General features: G+C 48.6%; 2 protein-coding genes across 5 annotated transcripts in view; one reads left to right on the forward strand and one right to left on the reverse strand.

Annotated features, from left to right (window-relative positions):
- The first annotated feature begins 4,067 nt into the window (after window positions 1-4,067).
- LOC115529443 (Y-box-binding protein 2-B) lies at window positions 4,068-7,656 on the forward strand. Of its 3 annotated transcripts, XM_030338181.1 has the most exons (10): window positions 4,068-4,229; window positions 4,577-4,640; window positions 4,788-4,821; window positions 4,898-5,068; window positions 5,153-5,386; window positions 5,536-5,621; window positions 6,402-6,675; window positions 6,933-7,100; window positions 7,242-7,319; window positions 7,483-7,637. In XM_030338181.1, the coding sequence occupies exons 1-9, from the start codon at window positions 4,151-4,153 to the stop codon at window positions 7,275-7,277; spliced, it is 1,146 nt and encodes a 381-aa protein (XP_030194041.1). In that variant the 5' UTR covers window positions 4,068-4,150; the 3' UTR covers window positions 7,278-7,319; window positions 7,483-7,637. The 3 variants fall into 3 exon arrangements, with proteins under 3 accessions (XP_030194041.1, XP_030194042.1, XP_030194043.1); XM_030338182.1 differs by having other exon boundaries at window positions 4,070-4,229; window positions 4,898-5,044; window positions 7,242-7,656; XM_030338183.1 differs by having other exon boundaries at window positions 4,072-4,229; window positions 4,898-4,987; window positions 7,242-7,656.
- Window positions 7,657-8,311: 655 nt separating this feature from the next.
- The window catches only part of LOC115529420 (solute carrier family 2, facilitated glucose transporter member 4), an 18,480-nt gene continuing 13,012 nt past the window's right edge, over window positions 8,312-13,779 (reverse strand). For both annotated transcript variants that reach the window (XM_030338149.1, XM_030338148.1), the window contains exons 4-11: window positions 13,490-13,614; window positions 13,052-13,167; window positions 12,046-12,208; window positions 11,514-11,701; window positions 10,498-10,602; window positions 10,235-10,336; window positions 9,823-10,020; window positions 8,312-9,474 (exon numbers count right to left, since the gene is read on the reverse strand). In XM_030338149.1, the coding sequence (XP_030194009.1) occupies window positions 9,253-9,474; window positions 9,823-10,020; window positions 10,235-10,336; window positions 10,498-10,602; window positions 11,514-11,701; window positions 12,046-12,208; window positions 13,052-13,167; window positions 13,490-13,614 (1,219 nt within the window). In that variant the 3' untranslated portion in view covers window positions 8,312-9,252. The remainder of the gene's footprint in view (window positions 9,475-9,822; window positions 10,021-10,234; window positions 10,337-10,497; window positions 10,603-11,513; window positions 11,702-12,045; window positions 12,209-13,051; window positions 13,168-13,489; window positions 13,615-13,779) is intronic.

Consider the following 13,779-nt stretch of genomic DNA (forward strand, 5'->3'; position numbering starts at 1 on the left):
CTGATACCGCCACCTGCTGTACCAGGGTTTATAATCACAGCTTTACATACAGGATATCGACAATATTAAATTCCACTTGCTCATCCTAATATATTGATTGATAAACCTAAATAGTACTTTATTGACCTCCCCTATCTCCTGTTCTCAAGATCCCATTCCCCATCCCTGCCCAGTCTCTGTGGACAAGTAGCCTACTATCTATTACTGTCCATTGCAAAACATATTCATTTTTATATGCTTGGAAGGTATCTCCTAGCTTTTCAAGGTATTGTTATGGAAAATAGACACATGTCAGTTGGTGGTCATTTGGTCCCATTGGCATGCATTGGAAAGAGGATGGTGTGCTGGTATCTTAGACGTTGTTGGGTCAGCTGATCCCGCAGTTATGTTTCACATATTATTGACCTGGCCAGTCATGTGACCCATTGCGAAATTTCCGGTGACGGATGCGTTTTGCCGATGCGATGTATGTGTTCTCTTTCCAGGAAATCTTGGTTTAGCTACCGTTTGACTTTTTCAGTTGGTCTGCTTTTGGACGAGAGCACACTAACATAGTATTGTTAAGTTAAGACCTCCCTCTGAAGAGAAGGTCAGAGACAATCTGATAAACGACTACATTCAGCTGAAGGAAATCTACATTCAGCTGAATGTAACACCTGAATGAATATAGATTTATCAATTAAGTGTTGTTCTTCTTCTGCACTAAGTTTACAATACCACGGTTGGCTACTTGGCAGGCCGGCCTATCTTTTACCTCATTAGCCCAATAGTATCCAGCTGCAGCCCCGGAGAACAACACCCTGGCGTGACAGAACACCCAGGCGTGACGGAAGTACTGTGGCTGGGAAAACGCAGATATTTCCACGCGGTTTGGCCTCTAATTTACAGGAAAACACAGTTTTTATCACAGAAAATTATTATTTCTAAAAACTCCGGCCAAAGTGGAGAATTCTGATAACGTCGGTTATGTGTTGTCGGGTCAACTGGGAGAAACGGGGTTTTAGGTTGTCAAGCGTCACATTATGCGCCAGAAAATGCTTGACGTCATGTGAGTGCCCGCTGTCTGTCCACACCCACGCGCCATATGGGGGATTATTTGTTTATCAACACGGTGGATGCGCGCGCAGAATGATCTCAAAAAGCTATGTATAAACGTGTCCTCAGAGTAACCAAAGATCACAGAATTGCTGACCATGAACGTCTGATGACATCATACCTATCTGTGCTCGTTAGCTGCTATGTAATGCACAGGTTGAAATGTGAAGTGTGCAAGGCAAAGTAAAAAACTAACAATTATATAAACTGATATGTTGTATGTTGTTTCATACTGATGTGATGCAGCTATTGCCCAGATCCAAACAAATTTCTCCCCTGGGAGACACAATAAATTGACTTGACTTGATATGAATTGTTCATTGCATTAGACTGTGTTTATAAACATAGCCATGGACGTATACATATATTTCATATGTGAAATATTTAAGCGATAACCATTTCTTTATATTCCAGTGTGTCTTTAGTAGGATCTAAAGAAATATGTATTGAAATTAAATCAACCTTTTATTTAGTATTTATTATTCTAGCACGCACGGTTTGTAAACCTTTTTATTCCAACTTTGATTGTATGGTTTGAATATTCTCAGTCTCTTTGGTCGAAAAGATCTAAACGACTTTGCTTCCTACACAACTAAAAGAGTTGAACGGCGTATATCACAACCATCGATGTGTGAGTACTCATGCCTTTTCATATCCTGCCTAAACCGTCCCAGTTTTCTTCAATGCACGCCCTATCCTCAGGGCTGACGCAGGCTGGGGAAACTTGCTTAACAAGGTGAGCATGTTTTGTTGTACTTACTCTGGCTTGTTCTTATTTGACAGCCATATCTCTCTCTGTCTGTTTGTACTCTCTCTCTCTCTCTCTCTCTCTCTCTCCCTCTTCCTCTTCCTCTTCCTCTTCCTCTGATCATTCAGCGTGAGCGTCCAGGGAGGGGGGGAGGAGGAAAACCCTGCAGTTTGCTTTGTCATCTTCAGGAGCGAAGGACGCCCCCCCCCCCACCCCCAAACACCACCGTTCGAAATAGCACCACCTCTGCTGCTGCTGCTGCTGCTGCTGCTGCTGCTGCATCTGCTGCTTCCCCTCTGTCCCGTGGGAGTGTCAGACCATATAGAAAACCTGATGTAGCGCCGCCACCCTATAGGTATTCCTTGGGTGTGTCGGTGCTGACTCACTGATGCCCGTCATCCTCTACCGTCCCATTCCCCGGCAGCAGCTTTGTTGACGTTCTGCTCGGCCTCGTGCCGCCGCAGCCTGCGCTCGACCCATAACTCTCTGTCAGCTCTCCTTGTAGCTGTTCTTTGCTGCAAGCCTCCCCTTGCTCAGCCCCAGTTGAGTGGTCCTGACTGATCCAGGGCCTGTTGTTAAGAGCAGTGCCCTAGAACTGTGTGTCTTTTACATACATGTATAAGGCCTGGATGTGTAAAAGGCAAAAAGAAAGAGATAATGATAATAATAATTTCTTACATTAATATAGCGCTTTTCAAGGTACCCAAAGTGCTTTACAGTGAAGGGGGGACCTCACTAACCACCAACCAAAGAGATGCATCCATGCCTGGGAACTCTGCCAAATGATGGTGACAAATCAGCGCCAACACCAGCGAGTGACGTAGTGGATGGAGAAAGCGTGCAGTGTCATTTTTGGAAACTCTACAATGGCTTGATTGACTGTGTACAAACACAAACAGGCCCATGGTGCAGTACAACTCTAGGGCTTGTTCATCCTTATGTCACATCGCAATGGCACCATTTTAGGCGCATAGGAATGCTAGTTATTATGTCGGGACTTTGTCTCTGGTCATTGTTTAGTAACTCATCGTGAAATTATTTGTAATTACAGGGAGGCCTTGTTGTGTTCAAATCCGCCACAGTGTTTCTCTTGTGAGACGCGGCACGACATGAGCCTTGGTTACAGTATATTTTTGTTTATTTAGGATTTTATAGTACAGTTGGTCTTCTAAAGTCTCTCTCTCTCTCTCTCTCCGCCACCCCCCCCCCCCCCCTACCCCCTTCCTCATTGTGTTCATGGCCATGGAGAAGGACATGGGCGGGGGCGTGTTCGCGGAGTGGACAACACCGCCCGTCAATGCCATCGCTCGGCCCATGTGTGTGATGATCATCAAGGTCCAGCCAGGCTTCAGGGCTGGCTCCACAGTGGAGGGCAAGGATACGTCCAGTCGCTACGGACCGCGTAGCAACATCAAGCCCTACCATCAGCCCTGAAGAACACTGCAAACCTACGCCTGAGATTCTCTTTGTCGTCCCAAGACTGTCTTACCCAAAGCTTACCAGATCAGCTGTTATGTAAATAGACGGTTAATGGCTCGAGGTCCTGAGCGACTGCTGTCTCTTTTCTTGTGCTCCCTGCTGTAGGATTTAAAGCATGAAGTACTATAAACTATAATTCACCACAGTAACACACAAAGAACTCCCTTCAACAAAGAACGTTGCAATTATTGACTTAACTTTGTGAAATCAATTTCAAATGTTTGGAAAGAAAATTAAATAATGTTTTTTATTTATTCCAAAATGATTGTTACTTATGAAGTAAGGTTAGATATTTCTGAAGTGCAAAGCACAATGATGTGGCATTGGAAGTCTGTGTATCATTATTTGTAAGAAAATATTTAGAACTCCACATTGAGGAGTTCAATCCCGCCAACGTGGACCAGAGTTGCACTCAAAGGTTTTCTTTAGAGGAGCCATTTGGGACACTGGAGATAACTTTATGATGGTTTCCCTCTGAAAGAATGGCCCTTTATTACTTTTTTTTTTTTTTTTTACCAACAATAAAAAACTAACAAAAATGAAGTAGTCCTCATTAATTAGCCAACAGATTCATATTAATCCAAATTCAAGATTGATTTAGTCCTAATGAATTCTCATAAACACATGGAGGACCGCTTTCTTCTCACCGTATCCGATCACGCTCTGCCTTCCAATTGCCGACACCACGTAGCCAATGAAAAACTTTCGTGCAACCAATGGGGGCGTGGCTTATAGGTAACGCCGAACTCGTGGCTTCCATAAAAAGCAAGCGGTGGTTGCACGTCGGGTTTGGAGAGGAGTTATAAAACAAACAATTCTGAATTGATAATGACTGACACCGAAGCGCAAAGCGCTTCTCCACCGGCACTGGTGGAAGATAATCCTCAACCTGAGAGAAAAATCATAGGTAGGGTTTGAGAACTGCAACATGTTCACAACAGTCTTAATCTTAATCTCTTTTATCGTTGTATAATTGATACATTCGGTAGATTACTAATTGGTCTGCTGTTGGCGAAATACTTTTTCGTTTTTAAGTTGTCTTACCTAAGGGTCAAACATTGAATCTTTATATTTAAGGTCCTTACATTGCATTTGTCTGCATTAAAACTTGATTTAAAACCTTCCTCATCACTTGTCCCAGCTGCAGCCCCTGCTCAGTCAGCCGCAGGTGCAAGTGGTTGGATCAGACCTGAATGACGTGGGCATCTCGAGACTTTTTAACGAATTCCCCGAAAATATTGTTTTACGTTTCAGCAACGTTGGTCCAGGGCACAGTGAAATGGTTCAATGTGCGGAATGGATATGGCTTCATTAACAGGTAAATGTTTCTCTGCTCAAAAGTTTATTTCGTCAAGTCAATAGGCCTACTCAATTCAAAACTGCTAATAGTAAATTTGGGAAATGGTGGAATGCAGTCCTGTTGGCTGACGAATGCTAACTTGTTGTTTATTCCACTTATATACAGAAATGATACCAAAGAGGACGTCTTTGTTCATCAGGTAAGTGAAGTGGAACAGTTGTGCATGGAGAGTTGCTGAGTGGATGGGTTTTTTAACGCGGTGTCTCCGATCCCAGACTGCCATCAAGAAGAACAACCCGCGCAAGTTCCTCCGCAGCGTCGGAGACGGCGAAGTCGTAGAGTTTGACGTGATCGAAGCGGCTAAGGTCAGAGTCGACGCTAGAGCAAAGGGCGGCTTCCATCCACCGACCCTAGAACAATGGGCATGTTCCACCACACCTATCCATGTCAGTCTTCCATTTCATTATTTACTTTTTTGTAATTTACTCTTAATCCCAAACCCGTCTCTCCCCCGCTGCGCTCGCCAACAGGGGTCCGAGGCGGCCAACGTCACGGGCCCCGGCGGCGTCCCGGTGAAAGGCAGCCGCTACGCACCCAACAAACGGCGCTTCAGACGCCGCTTCTTCCCGCGCAGCCCTAACCCGGACGACCCGGACAAGGGGGCCGCGGACCAGGACCTCCCGTCCGACGGCGAGGGCCGGCCTGAGAGTGAGGCGCCGCGCCCGGCCCCAAGGCGTCGAGGGCCCCGGAGACCCCGACAGGAGGTGCGACCGGCTCCCTACCGAACCCCCCCCCCCCGAGAAAGGCGCCTGCATATTAATGTTTTATTATTAGCGTCCCTCCTGTGTTAACCCGTTACCTGGTGTCCGACTGAGGCGAGTGACCCTCTTTGTGTTCTCCTTCTGAACCCCAGGGTGAGGTCGAGGGAGTGAGCGGTGACCCCGCCGAGGGCGACCAGCAGAGACCACCGCGCCGCAGATTCCGCCCCCCCTTCCGAAGGTGACCGATGACGTGTGCTTGACCGGCGTTCCACCCCCCTGTCCTGTGACTAGTGTTGGATATTAATGTCGGCACTGTGTGTCTGTTTGCCTGTCTGTCTGTCTGTGTTTGCCTGTCTGTGTTTGCCTGTCTGTCTGTCTGTGTTTGCCTGTCTGTCTGTGTTTGCCTGTCTGTCTGTGTTTGCCTGTCTGTCTGTGTTTGCCTGTCTGTCTGTTTGCCTGTCTGTCTGTGTTTGCCTGTCTGTCTGTGTTTGCCTGTCTGTCTGTGTTTGCCTGTCTGTCTGTGTTTGCCTGTCTGTCTGTGTTTGCCTGTCTGTCTGTGTTTGCCTGTCTGTCTGTGTTTGCCTGTCTGTCTGTGTTTGCCTGTCTGTGTTTGCCTGTCTGTGTTTGCCTGTCTGTGTTTGCCTGTCTGTGTTTGCCTGTCTGTGTTTGCCTGTCTGTGTTTGCCTGTCTGTGTTTGCCTGTCTGTGTTTGCCTGTCTGTGTTTGCCTGTCTGTGTTTGCCTGTCTGTCTGTCTGTGTTTGCCTGTCTGTCTGTCTGTGTTTGCCTGTCTGTCTGTCTGTGTTTGCCTGTCTGTCTGTCTGTGTTTGCCTGTCTGTCTGTCTGTGTTTGCCTGTCTGTCTGTCTGTGTTTGCCTGTCTGTCTGTCTGTGTTTGCCTGTCTGTCTGTCTGTGTTTGCCTGTCTGTCTGTCTGTGTTTGCCTGTCTGTCTGTCTGTGTTTGCCTGTCTGTCTGTCTGTGTTTGCCTGTCTGTCTGTCTGTGTTTGCCTGTCTGTGTGAAGGCAATTCCGTCCCCGTCCGCCTGCGGCACTTCAAGGGGAGGAGGAGGAGCCTGAGGGGCAGGAGGAGGAGCCTGAGAGGCAGCAGGAGGAGCCCGAGGGGGGGGCTGAGGTGGTCCACACTGTAGGGGACGAGCAGCTGCTGGATGTGAAGCCCCCGGAGCCCCCGGGAGACCCTCTGGGCGACGGGGAGCTGGCGGAGGGCCAAGGCCAGAGGCACCGGCGACAGTTCGGGCGTCGCAGGCAGAGGAACTCTGACTCCTCCGCCGCATCTAAAGTAATCGTATAAATTACTTTTTAAATGAAGCGTTTGTCGTTGGAGTCCACCGTTTGACCTTATTTGGCATTGATTTTATTGTTGGCTAATCATTTAAGCTAGAGCTTTATCTATGTGTTTTAAAAGTCATTAGAATTTAAGGTTCAATTCGGCAATTCGTTAGAGCTTCAATGAAGCACATTGAGACGATTGAGCAAATCTGCAATTTTAAGTTTTATTTTGTGTTTTTGTTCAATTGCTCGTTTGCTCAATGGCAGAATGGAACAGAGAAATCTGCCTCCGAGCCCAGCACGCCTCCGCCTGTCTCAAAGCCATCAGTCCTCGCCACTCCTCCACCTGCCTCAAAGCCGTCGGACCTAAAGTCCTCGCCAAAGTCTCCCAAGTCCTCGCCAAAGTCCTCTCCCAAAACCACAAAATCCCTTGAGGCAAGTAGCTCCACTATTCAACAGATTGTAACCGTGACTACCGCCCGGTGACGGTGGCTGTTTGTAGTCCTGCCTCACGATGCGGACGCACTGTGACGCGTGGCTCAATGTTGACCGGACCCCTCATTTCCCCGTCAACAGTCGCCTGCCAAAACGGTTCCCACGGCAACGGAATGACTCCGGGGAGAGACTCCAGCGTCGCGATGCCCACGGAAAGAGGTGGGGGCACGGTGTTGGGTGCGTGCGATCCTGAGTCCGGGGGTTAATGCGGCCGGTGCAATAGGTCTCACCTTAGCCATCGCTCATTGATGATGTTGTTTTAACCAAAAACTTGTTTTGTATGGAATTTATATATACATTTTCTTTTTTACTGAAAATGCAGGTGTGTACCTCTTCTGGTGGTCAGTGAGCCATTTCCTTTATTTATTTTTTGTTTGGACGGTGTGGGCCTCGGCACTAATCTCTGGCCTTGTGTCCGGCGCTACGGGCTGGGACTGGGTCCACCGCCACCGCACCTGTACCACTTTCCCCCCCCCCCCCCCATGTCCCCAAGCCCCGCCCCCTCCTCTCCGACTCCTCCCTCCCCGCCCCCCCTCCGCCCCACGAGTTGGTGTCCGGTGGGGGGGGGGGGGGGGGTGGAGACGGGAGTCTGAGAAAGAGCAATGGAGGATAAGACGGGACTCGGGCCGTTTATATTTGGAAACCAAAGAAATACTGAGATCTTGAGTCATTTAATAATCTGCTTGGTAGTGCTGGGATAGCTTTGTCCTTTATTCACCCCACCCCCCCTCCCCCCCAACTCGAGGGTGGTTTTTCTTTCGATGACTCAGATGGGGGCACAGCCAGTAGTTTAAGTTTAATTGAGGGGAAAGGCCGGCCCTTTGGGCGTGATGGTGGCGTGGGTTCCTGTTCTGCCATTGCTCTCCCGTCCGAACGCAAGCCCCTCCCCCTTGATTTGTTTACGAAATGGGTTGTTTAACTAAACCATACGTTTTTTTACCAGTATTTATGTTTTGAAGTTATTTTGAAGGGGATGAGTGCAATGTCAGTAACGAAATAAATCGTGTTTGCAAAAGAATTTAGTACTTTGTAATCCTTACTTTGCATTGCGTGTGACTGGAAGGAGCCCCAGTAATTAATTTAGGACATAATGCCTAGCACATTAAACATGATGTCTGGAAGCATAAGCAAGGGATTTCTAAGACAATAAATTGCCACTAGGTATAATTACAACCACATTCAATTTATGGGAATATAGATCAACCCTACAAACAAGGCAAAACATGAGGCAGTCTCTTCAGGGCCTTGTCAACACTAGATCCGACAGTACCTTCAAACATCAGTTATATTAAACAAGTCTACAGAAGGAAGTCACGCCATAGTGCTCAATACAAACGTTCAGACAATGCAGTGCCAAGCGTGTACGACGCACACTAAAATGCATTCGTCTTTTGAGTTACGAGTAGCATTCATAAATTCTGATTTAATAAATCGCAGGCTTCATACCTTCATATAAATCAACACACACTGGGCAATATTAATACAAATTCCCTTATAAAAGCCATGTAATGGCAGACTCGGAAGTGAACACGATAACAAATTCTCAATCAATTTTCAATCACTTGTCTGGCCTTCTCACCTAAAAACGATTTGTAGATAAAGTGCACAAAATCTTACTCGACCTTCCATCTAGCAAATATTGCAGCATTGGAATATTTCTGCATCTCTTCCGGCTTGAACATCCCAGCTCCAGAAGCGCGAGTTCTCCTCCATCCCATCGGACATCAAGCGATGGGTACCGTGCACAGCTCCCATCGTGTCGACTCCTCCCTCCAAGAATGTTTTCAGAGGTCTGCCTCAGCCCTTGTCCAGGGGCCATCGCACGGGACGGGGCCACGATTCCGGTCGCCGTCCTGAAGTGCTGAATCCTCTTCATCTCAAACACCCCCTTGCCCCCACCCCCCCTACCATCCTGATGACACCTTTCTCCACAGAAACCAGAGAAGGGAATCGTGTTCGATTGAACGCAGTCTCGAGTACGAGTTCCATCGCTCTACACCTTGTCTCTCCTTCAAACCCCCCCTTCCCCACCCAAACCCGCACGCCTCCAGTTCAACCCTACCCCCCCCCCCCCTCCACCTCCAACCCCTCCTCAGTTCAGGTCATCCCCCAGGCAGTCGAGCTCGGTGCTGAGCTTATCTGCGTCCAGGCCCAGGTCCATGTCCATCATGCCCGACACCGGCCGCTGGCCGAAGCTGGCGGAGATCTGGTCGAAGGTCTTCCCCCGCGTCTCCGGCACGCGGAAGAAGGTGAAGACGAGGAAGAAGAGGAGGAGCCCGGCGAAGATCAGGAAGACGTAGGGTCCGCAGAGGTCCTGTGGGGACGGCGGCGAGGGCAGAAGGAGCAGGAAAGACGCGTGAGGGATGGCAAAATAAACGGTGGGAGGATAACGTGGGAGGATAATAGCAAAAATAAGTTCGCCATTGATTCGCCATTACAAGCCGTTTAAAAAACTGCCCTTTCCTGTGCCTTAGTGACATCACAAGTCCACCTAGACGTATGATGGACAGCTAAGCAATATTAGCTACAATGCACTGGGAAGGCTGGTAGACCGATCTATCATCAAACATCTAGGTTGACGCGCCCACCTGTGATTTTCAAAAAGGTTCATCACATGTGGCGACAAACAGACATCAAACCTCAAGTCAGAAAACAAACTCACAGCCAAGGACTGGAAGCCCATGCCGATCAGGAAGTTGGCGGTCCAGTTGGAGAAGCCCGCCACCGCCATGGCCGCCGGACGCGGGCCCTGGGAGAACAACTCGGCCACGAAGAACCAGGGGATGGGCCCGGGCCCGATCTCAAAGAACGCCACGAAGCCGAAGATGGCCAGCATGCTGACGAAGGGCGGAATGCTGTCCTGTGACGCCACACGAGAAAACATCGATGGTGGTCTTAACTTGTAGTGTACACATGATGCTACACTTTGAATATACAGCACCTTTTCAAAACAAAGTTAACAATGTGCTTAACCTGCGCCCTAAAGAGGTAGAGGAGTAGTAGAAGGTCGTAGCGGTGTACCGAGGAGGGGAGGGGGGAGGGGGGGGGACTGATGACGTCGTTGAGGAACTGACCGATAAGGCGAGTGCCAATGTCATGACGAGGGCACACACACACATCCCTCCCAGTCCCAGCATATGGAGGGTCCGTCGGCCCATCCTCTCAACCAGGAAGAGCTGTCGGCAACAAGTCGGGACAGATGTGTTACGACAGCTGTATCGTGAGCACGGTCACAATTTGGCTCAAATAAAGTATCACATTGTCTTTATGAGATGAATGGGATGTTGTGAAGATAACCCTTTAGGGAGAGGGGGGGTGGGGGCGTAGGACTACTGACCGACACCACAGTGAAAGCGCAGTTGACGACTCCGGCTCCTATCGTAGCGTAGACGGGACTCTGCACCCCAGCCCTCATGAAGATACTGGTGGAGTAGTAGAAGATCTGGTCAGAGGAGAAGTAGACAAGGGGGCATTTAGTTTGGGCGTTTGTGCTCCTGTGATTACCATCTCATGCGTCAAACTACAACGGCTTTATTTAAAGATGTTTAAATAGTCAGTGCAATGTTCCCGACGTCTCACTGTAGGATCCAAGATGCAATAAGTCCTCCTTGAGTCTTGAGGCAAAACATTACAAGGATGGATACAATGAAAGGCTAATCATCACGACTCAAGCGATCAGCAATAATACACAGCTGTGACTCTTAAAGGACCCTCAATTGACAATCAACAATCAAAATAAAAATCTATAATCAACAATTGTTCCACCAATCGATCAATAATATCAATAACTCAAGAGGACCAACGGCAATCAATCAACAACAGCGAAACATCCGCAACTCAAAAAGGAACGATCAACATTCCAGTCGCCAATAATCGACAATCGAAAATCAACAATTGTCCGACAACAATCCCAACAATCAACGACATAAGAGGACCATCCACAATCAATCAGCAGCGAACGTCCATCCGTAACCTCAGGAGACTGAACTGATCTGGCCACATCTAACGCTTGAGACCCTTATATTTTTCTTTTTTGTTTACTCATCCCCTTTTATGTATTTATTTACCGTATTCTGCACTTGCTTGCAAGTTTTCAGTAAGACTGCATGCAATGTCAGCTTTGAGCTATCTTATGTTTGGTAAACATTTCATTTGATTATCATGTTGGGTTGATATAATGTATTTACTATATTACTGCTTGTTTGCAATGTAATTAATGTCCTTTTTACTGCTTGTTGTCAAATATGATGTACGTCGACTTGGAGAAATGTCGGCGTTGTCGCGTATGTCGCCTTTGAAATCTAATCAAAGTAAAGTGATGAAATTCCGTTAAAGTAAAGTAAAGCGACCCACAGCGTTGACCCCGGACAGCTGCTGGGAGAGCTGCAGCAGGATGGCGATGAACATGGGCTGCCGGTACACGTTGGAGCGGAACAGCTCCGGGATGGACACCTTCCTCTCCATGTCCATCCTCCTCTTCTCCTCCTTCATCTCCGCCAGCAGGTCACCCACGTCATGACGGCCCGTCAGCCGCCGCAGGCCTGGTGGGGGGGGTCGATGGAGGGGGGGTAAGTAACTCCTTTTCCGCCTCTGATTGGTTAGAAGGGCTCCCCTTTAGATCGTGTTTGTTTAGATTAATCCTAGCTGTTTGGGGGGGTTTAGGGTTAGGTTTAGGGTTAGAGTTAGGGTGAGAGTGAGGTTTAGCCATAAACCTAACCCTAACCGAACCCTAACCCTTAACCTAACCAATCGGAGGAGAGCCCTTCTAACCAATCAGAGGCAAAAAGAGGCGAAAAAGGCGGTACTTGCCCCTACCATCCTACGAAAATAAGATCTGCGAGCGGATTTTCACCGGACGCGAGCAGAACACCCGCCGCTCACTCACCGTTCTTGGCCTGGTGCTCCTGGCTGCGGACGATGTAGAGGAAGCGGGGGCTCTCTGGACAGAAGGGCAACAGCGCCATCTGCAGGACGGTGGGCAGAACGGTCACCCCCAGCAGCACAGGCCACAGCGCCTCGCTGCCCAGCAGGGCCTCCAGACCCAGCACCTGGGTGGGAGGGAGAGAGAGAGAGAGAGAGAGAGAGAGAGAGAGAGAGAGAGAGAGAGAGAGAGAGAGAGAGAGAGAGAGAGAGAGAGAGAGAGAGAGAGAGAGAGAGAGAGAGAGAGAGAGAGAGAGAGAGAGAGAGAGAGAGAGAGAGAGAGAGAGAGAGAGAGAGAGAGAGAGAGAGAAAGGAAAAATGATAGTGGACGGATGGATTGACCAGTTGGTCAGATAGACAGACAGACTTTTTTTTCTGGTTATATCTCGTGTAGTTTTGGTTTAGTTTTTAGAGCGATTACTTTCTCCCTGCTCGTTAACTGTGTTCCCCCTGTGCTGATTGGTTCATTGTTTCCTGGTGTGCTGATTTGGTTCATTGTTTCCTAGTGTGCTGATTGGTTCATGGTCTCCTGGTGTGTAATTGACGTCCTGTTGGCTACCTGGGCTGCTATTGGTCAGATCTGGGTCTCTTTGTTGTGTCCTTGAGGTTTGTTCAGTGAGTGATTACCAAGGGTTGTAGTGGGTGGGGGGACACGTCAGCCTTTTTGTTCCACTATAAGTCCACACTTCACTACTTTGATGACCTATTTCATTCACTACGCCCGATTTCAACTTGTTGCTTTTGGTTCATCCCTTGGAAGAAACAAGTAAAGACTTTGCATTTGCACCTTTGTGACGCCTCGGCCAATCAGACCCTGATCTTTGAAAGACAGACAGACAGACAGACAGACAGACAGAATGCCAGACAGACAGACAGACCGACAGACAGACCCGCAGGCCGACAGACAGACAGACAGACAGACAGACAGACAGACAGACAGACAGACCCGCAGACAGACAGACAGGCTGTACCTGTGCTATGAGGATGCCTGTGACGATGGCCAGCTGGTGTAGCGTGCCCAGGGCCCCCCGTAGGCTGGTGGGGGCGATCTCCCCCACATACATGGGGGTGAGCCCGGAGGCCAGACCTGCACACAGAGAACCGCCGGGGTCAGCAGAAACGCGGGCTCTCTCTAGCCCGACCAGGCTTTCATGATGAGGGACGCAGAATTACCGATAAGCCCTGCCTTTATCAAGATGGACGCCCGGGTAACAAGGAGGGCTTACGTAATCACAACACACCGACATGGGATTGTTGTACGAGTGAAAGGGGAGAGCGAGTGTGAGCGAGAGAAAAAGGTGTGTGTGTGTGTGTGTGTGTGTGTGTGTGTGTGTGTGTGTGTGTGTGTGTGTGTGTGTGTGTGTGTGTGTGTGTGTGTGTGTGTGTGTGTGTGTGTGTGTGTGACTGACCGCAGTAGGCCCCGATGACGAAGCGTCCCAAAACCATCATCTCTATGGAGCGGCAGATCTTGGACATGCCCATGAGCCCGCCCCCGATGAAGGCAAACAGGTTGTTGATCAGCATGGCTTTCCTCCTAGTAGCACAAACAAACACACAACGTACACGCTCTCTTATGAAAATCCCGTGAATACGTCACAAAGGTTCCAGTAATATTTCCAAAGGGATTCAGAGTTCCTGTAAATTATTAATCTATATTATTTGGGTAATGAGGATATGCAACCGATTTTCAGCACTATTA

Source organism: Gadus morhua, chromosome 17, assembly GCF_902167405.1.
Source record: "Gadus morhua chromosome 17, gadMor3.0, whole genome shotgun sequence".
NCBI lineage: Eukaryota > Metazoa > Chordata > Actinopteri > Gadiformes > Gadidae > Gadus > Gadus morhua.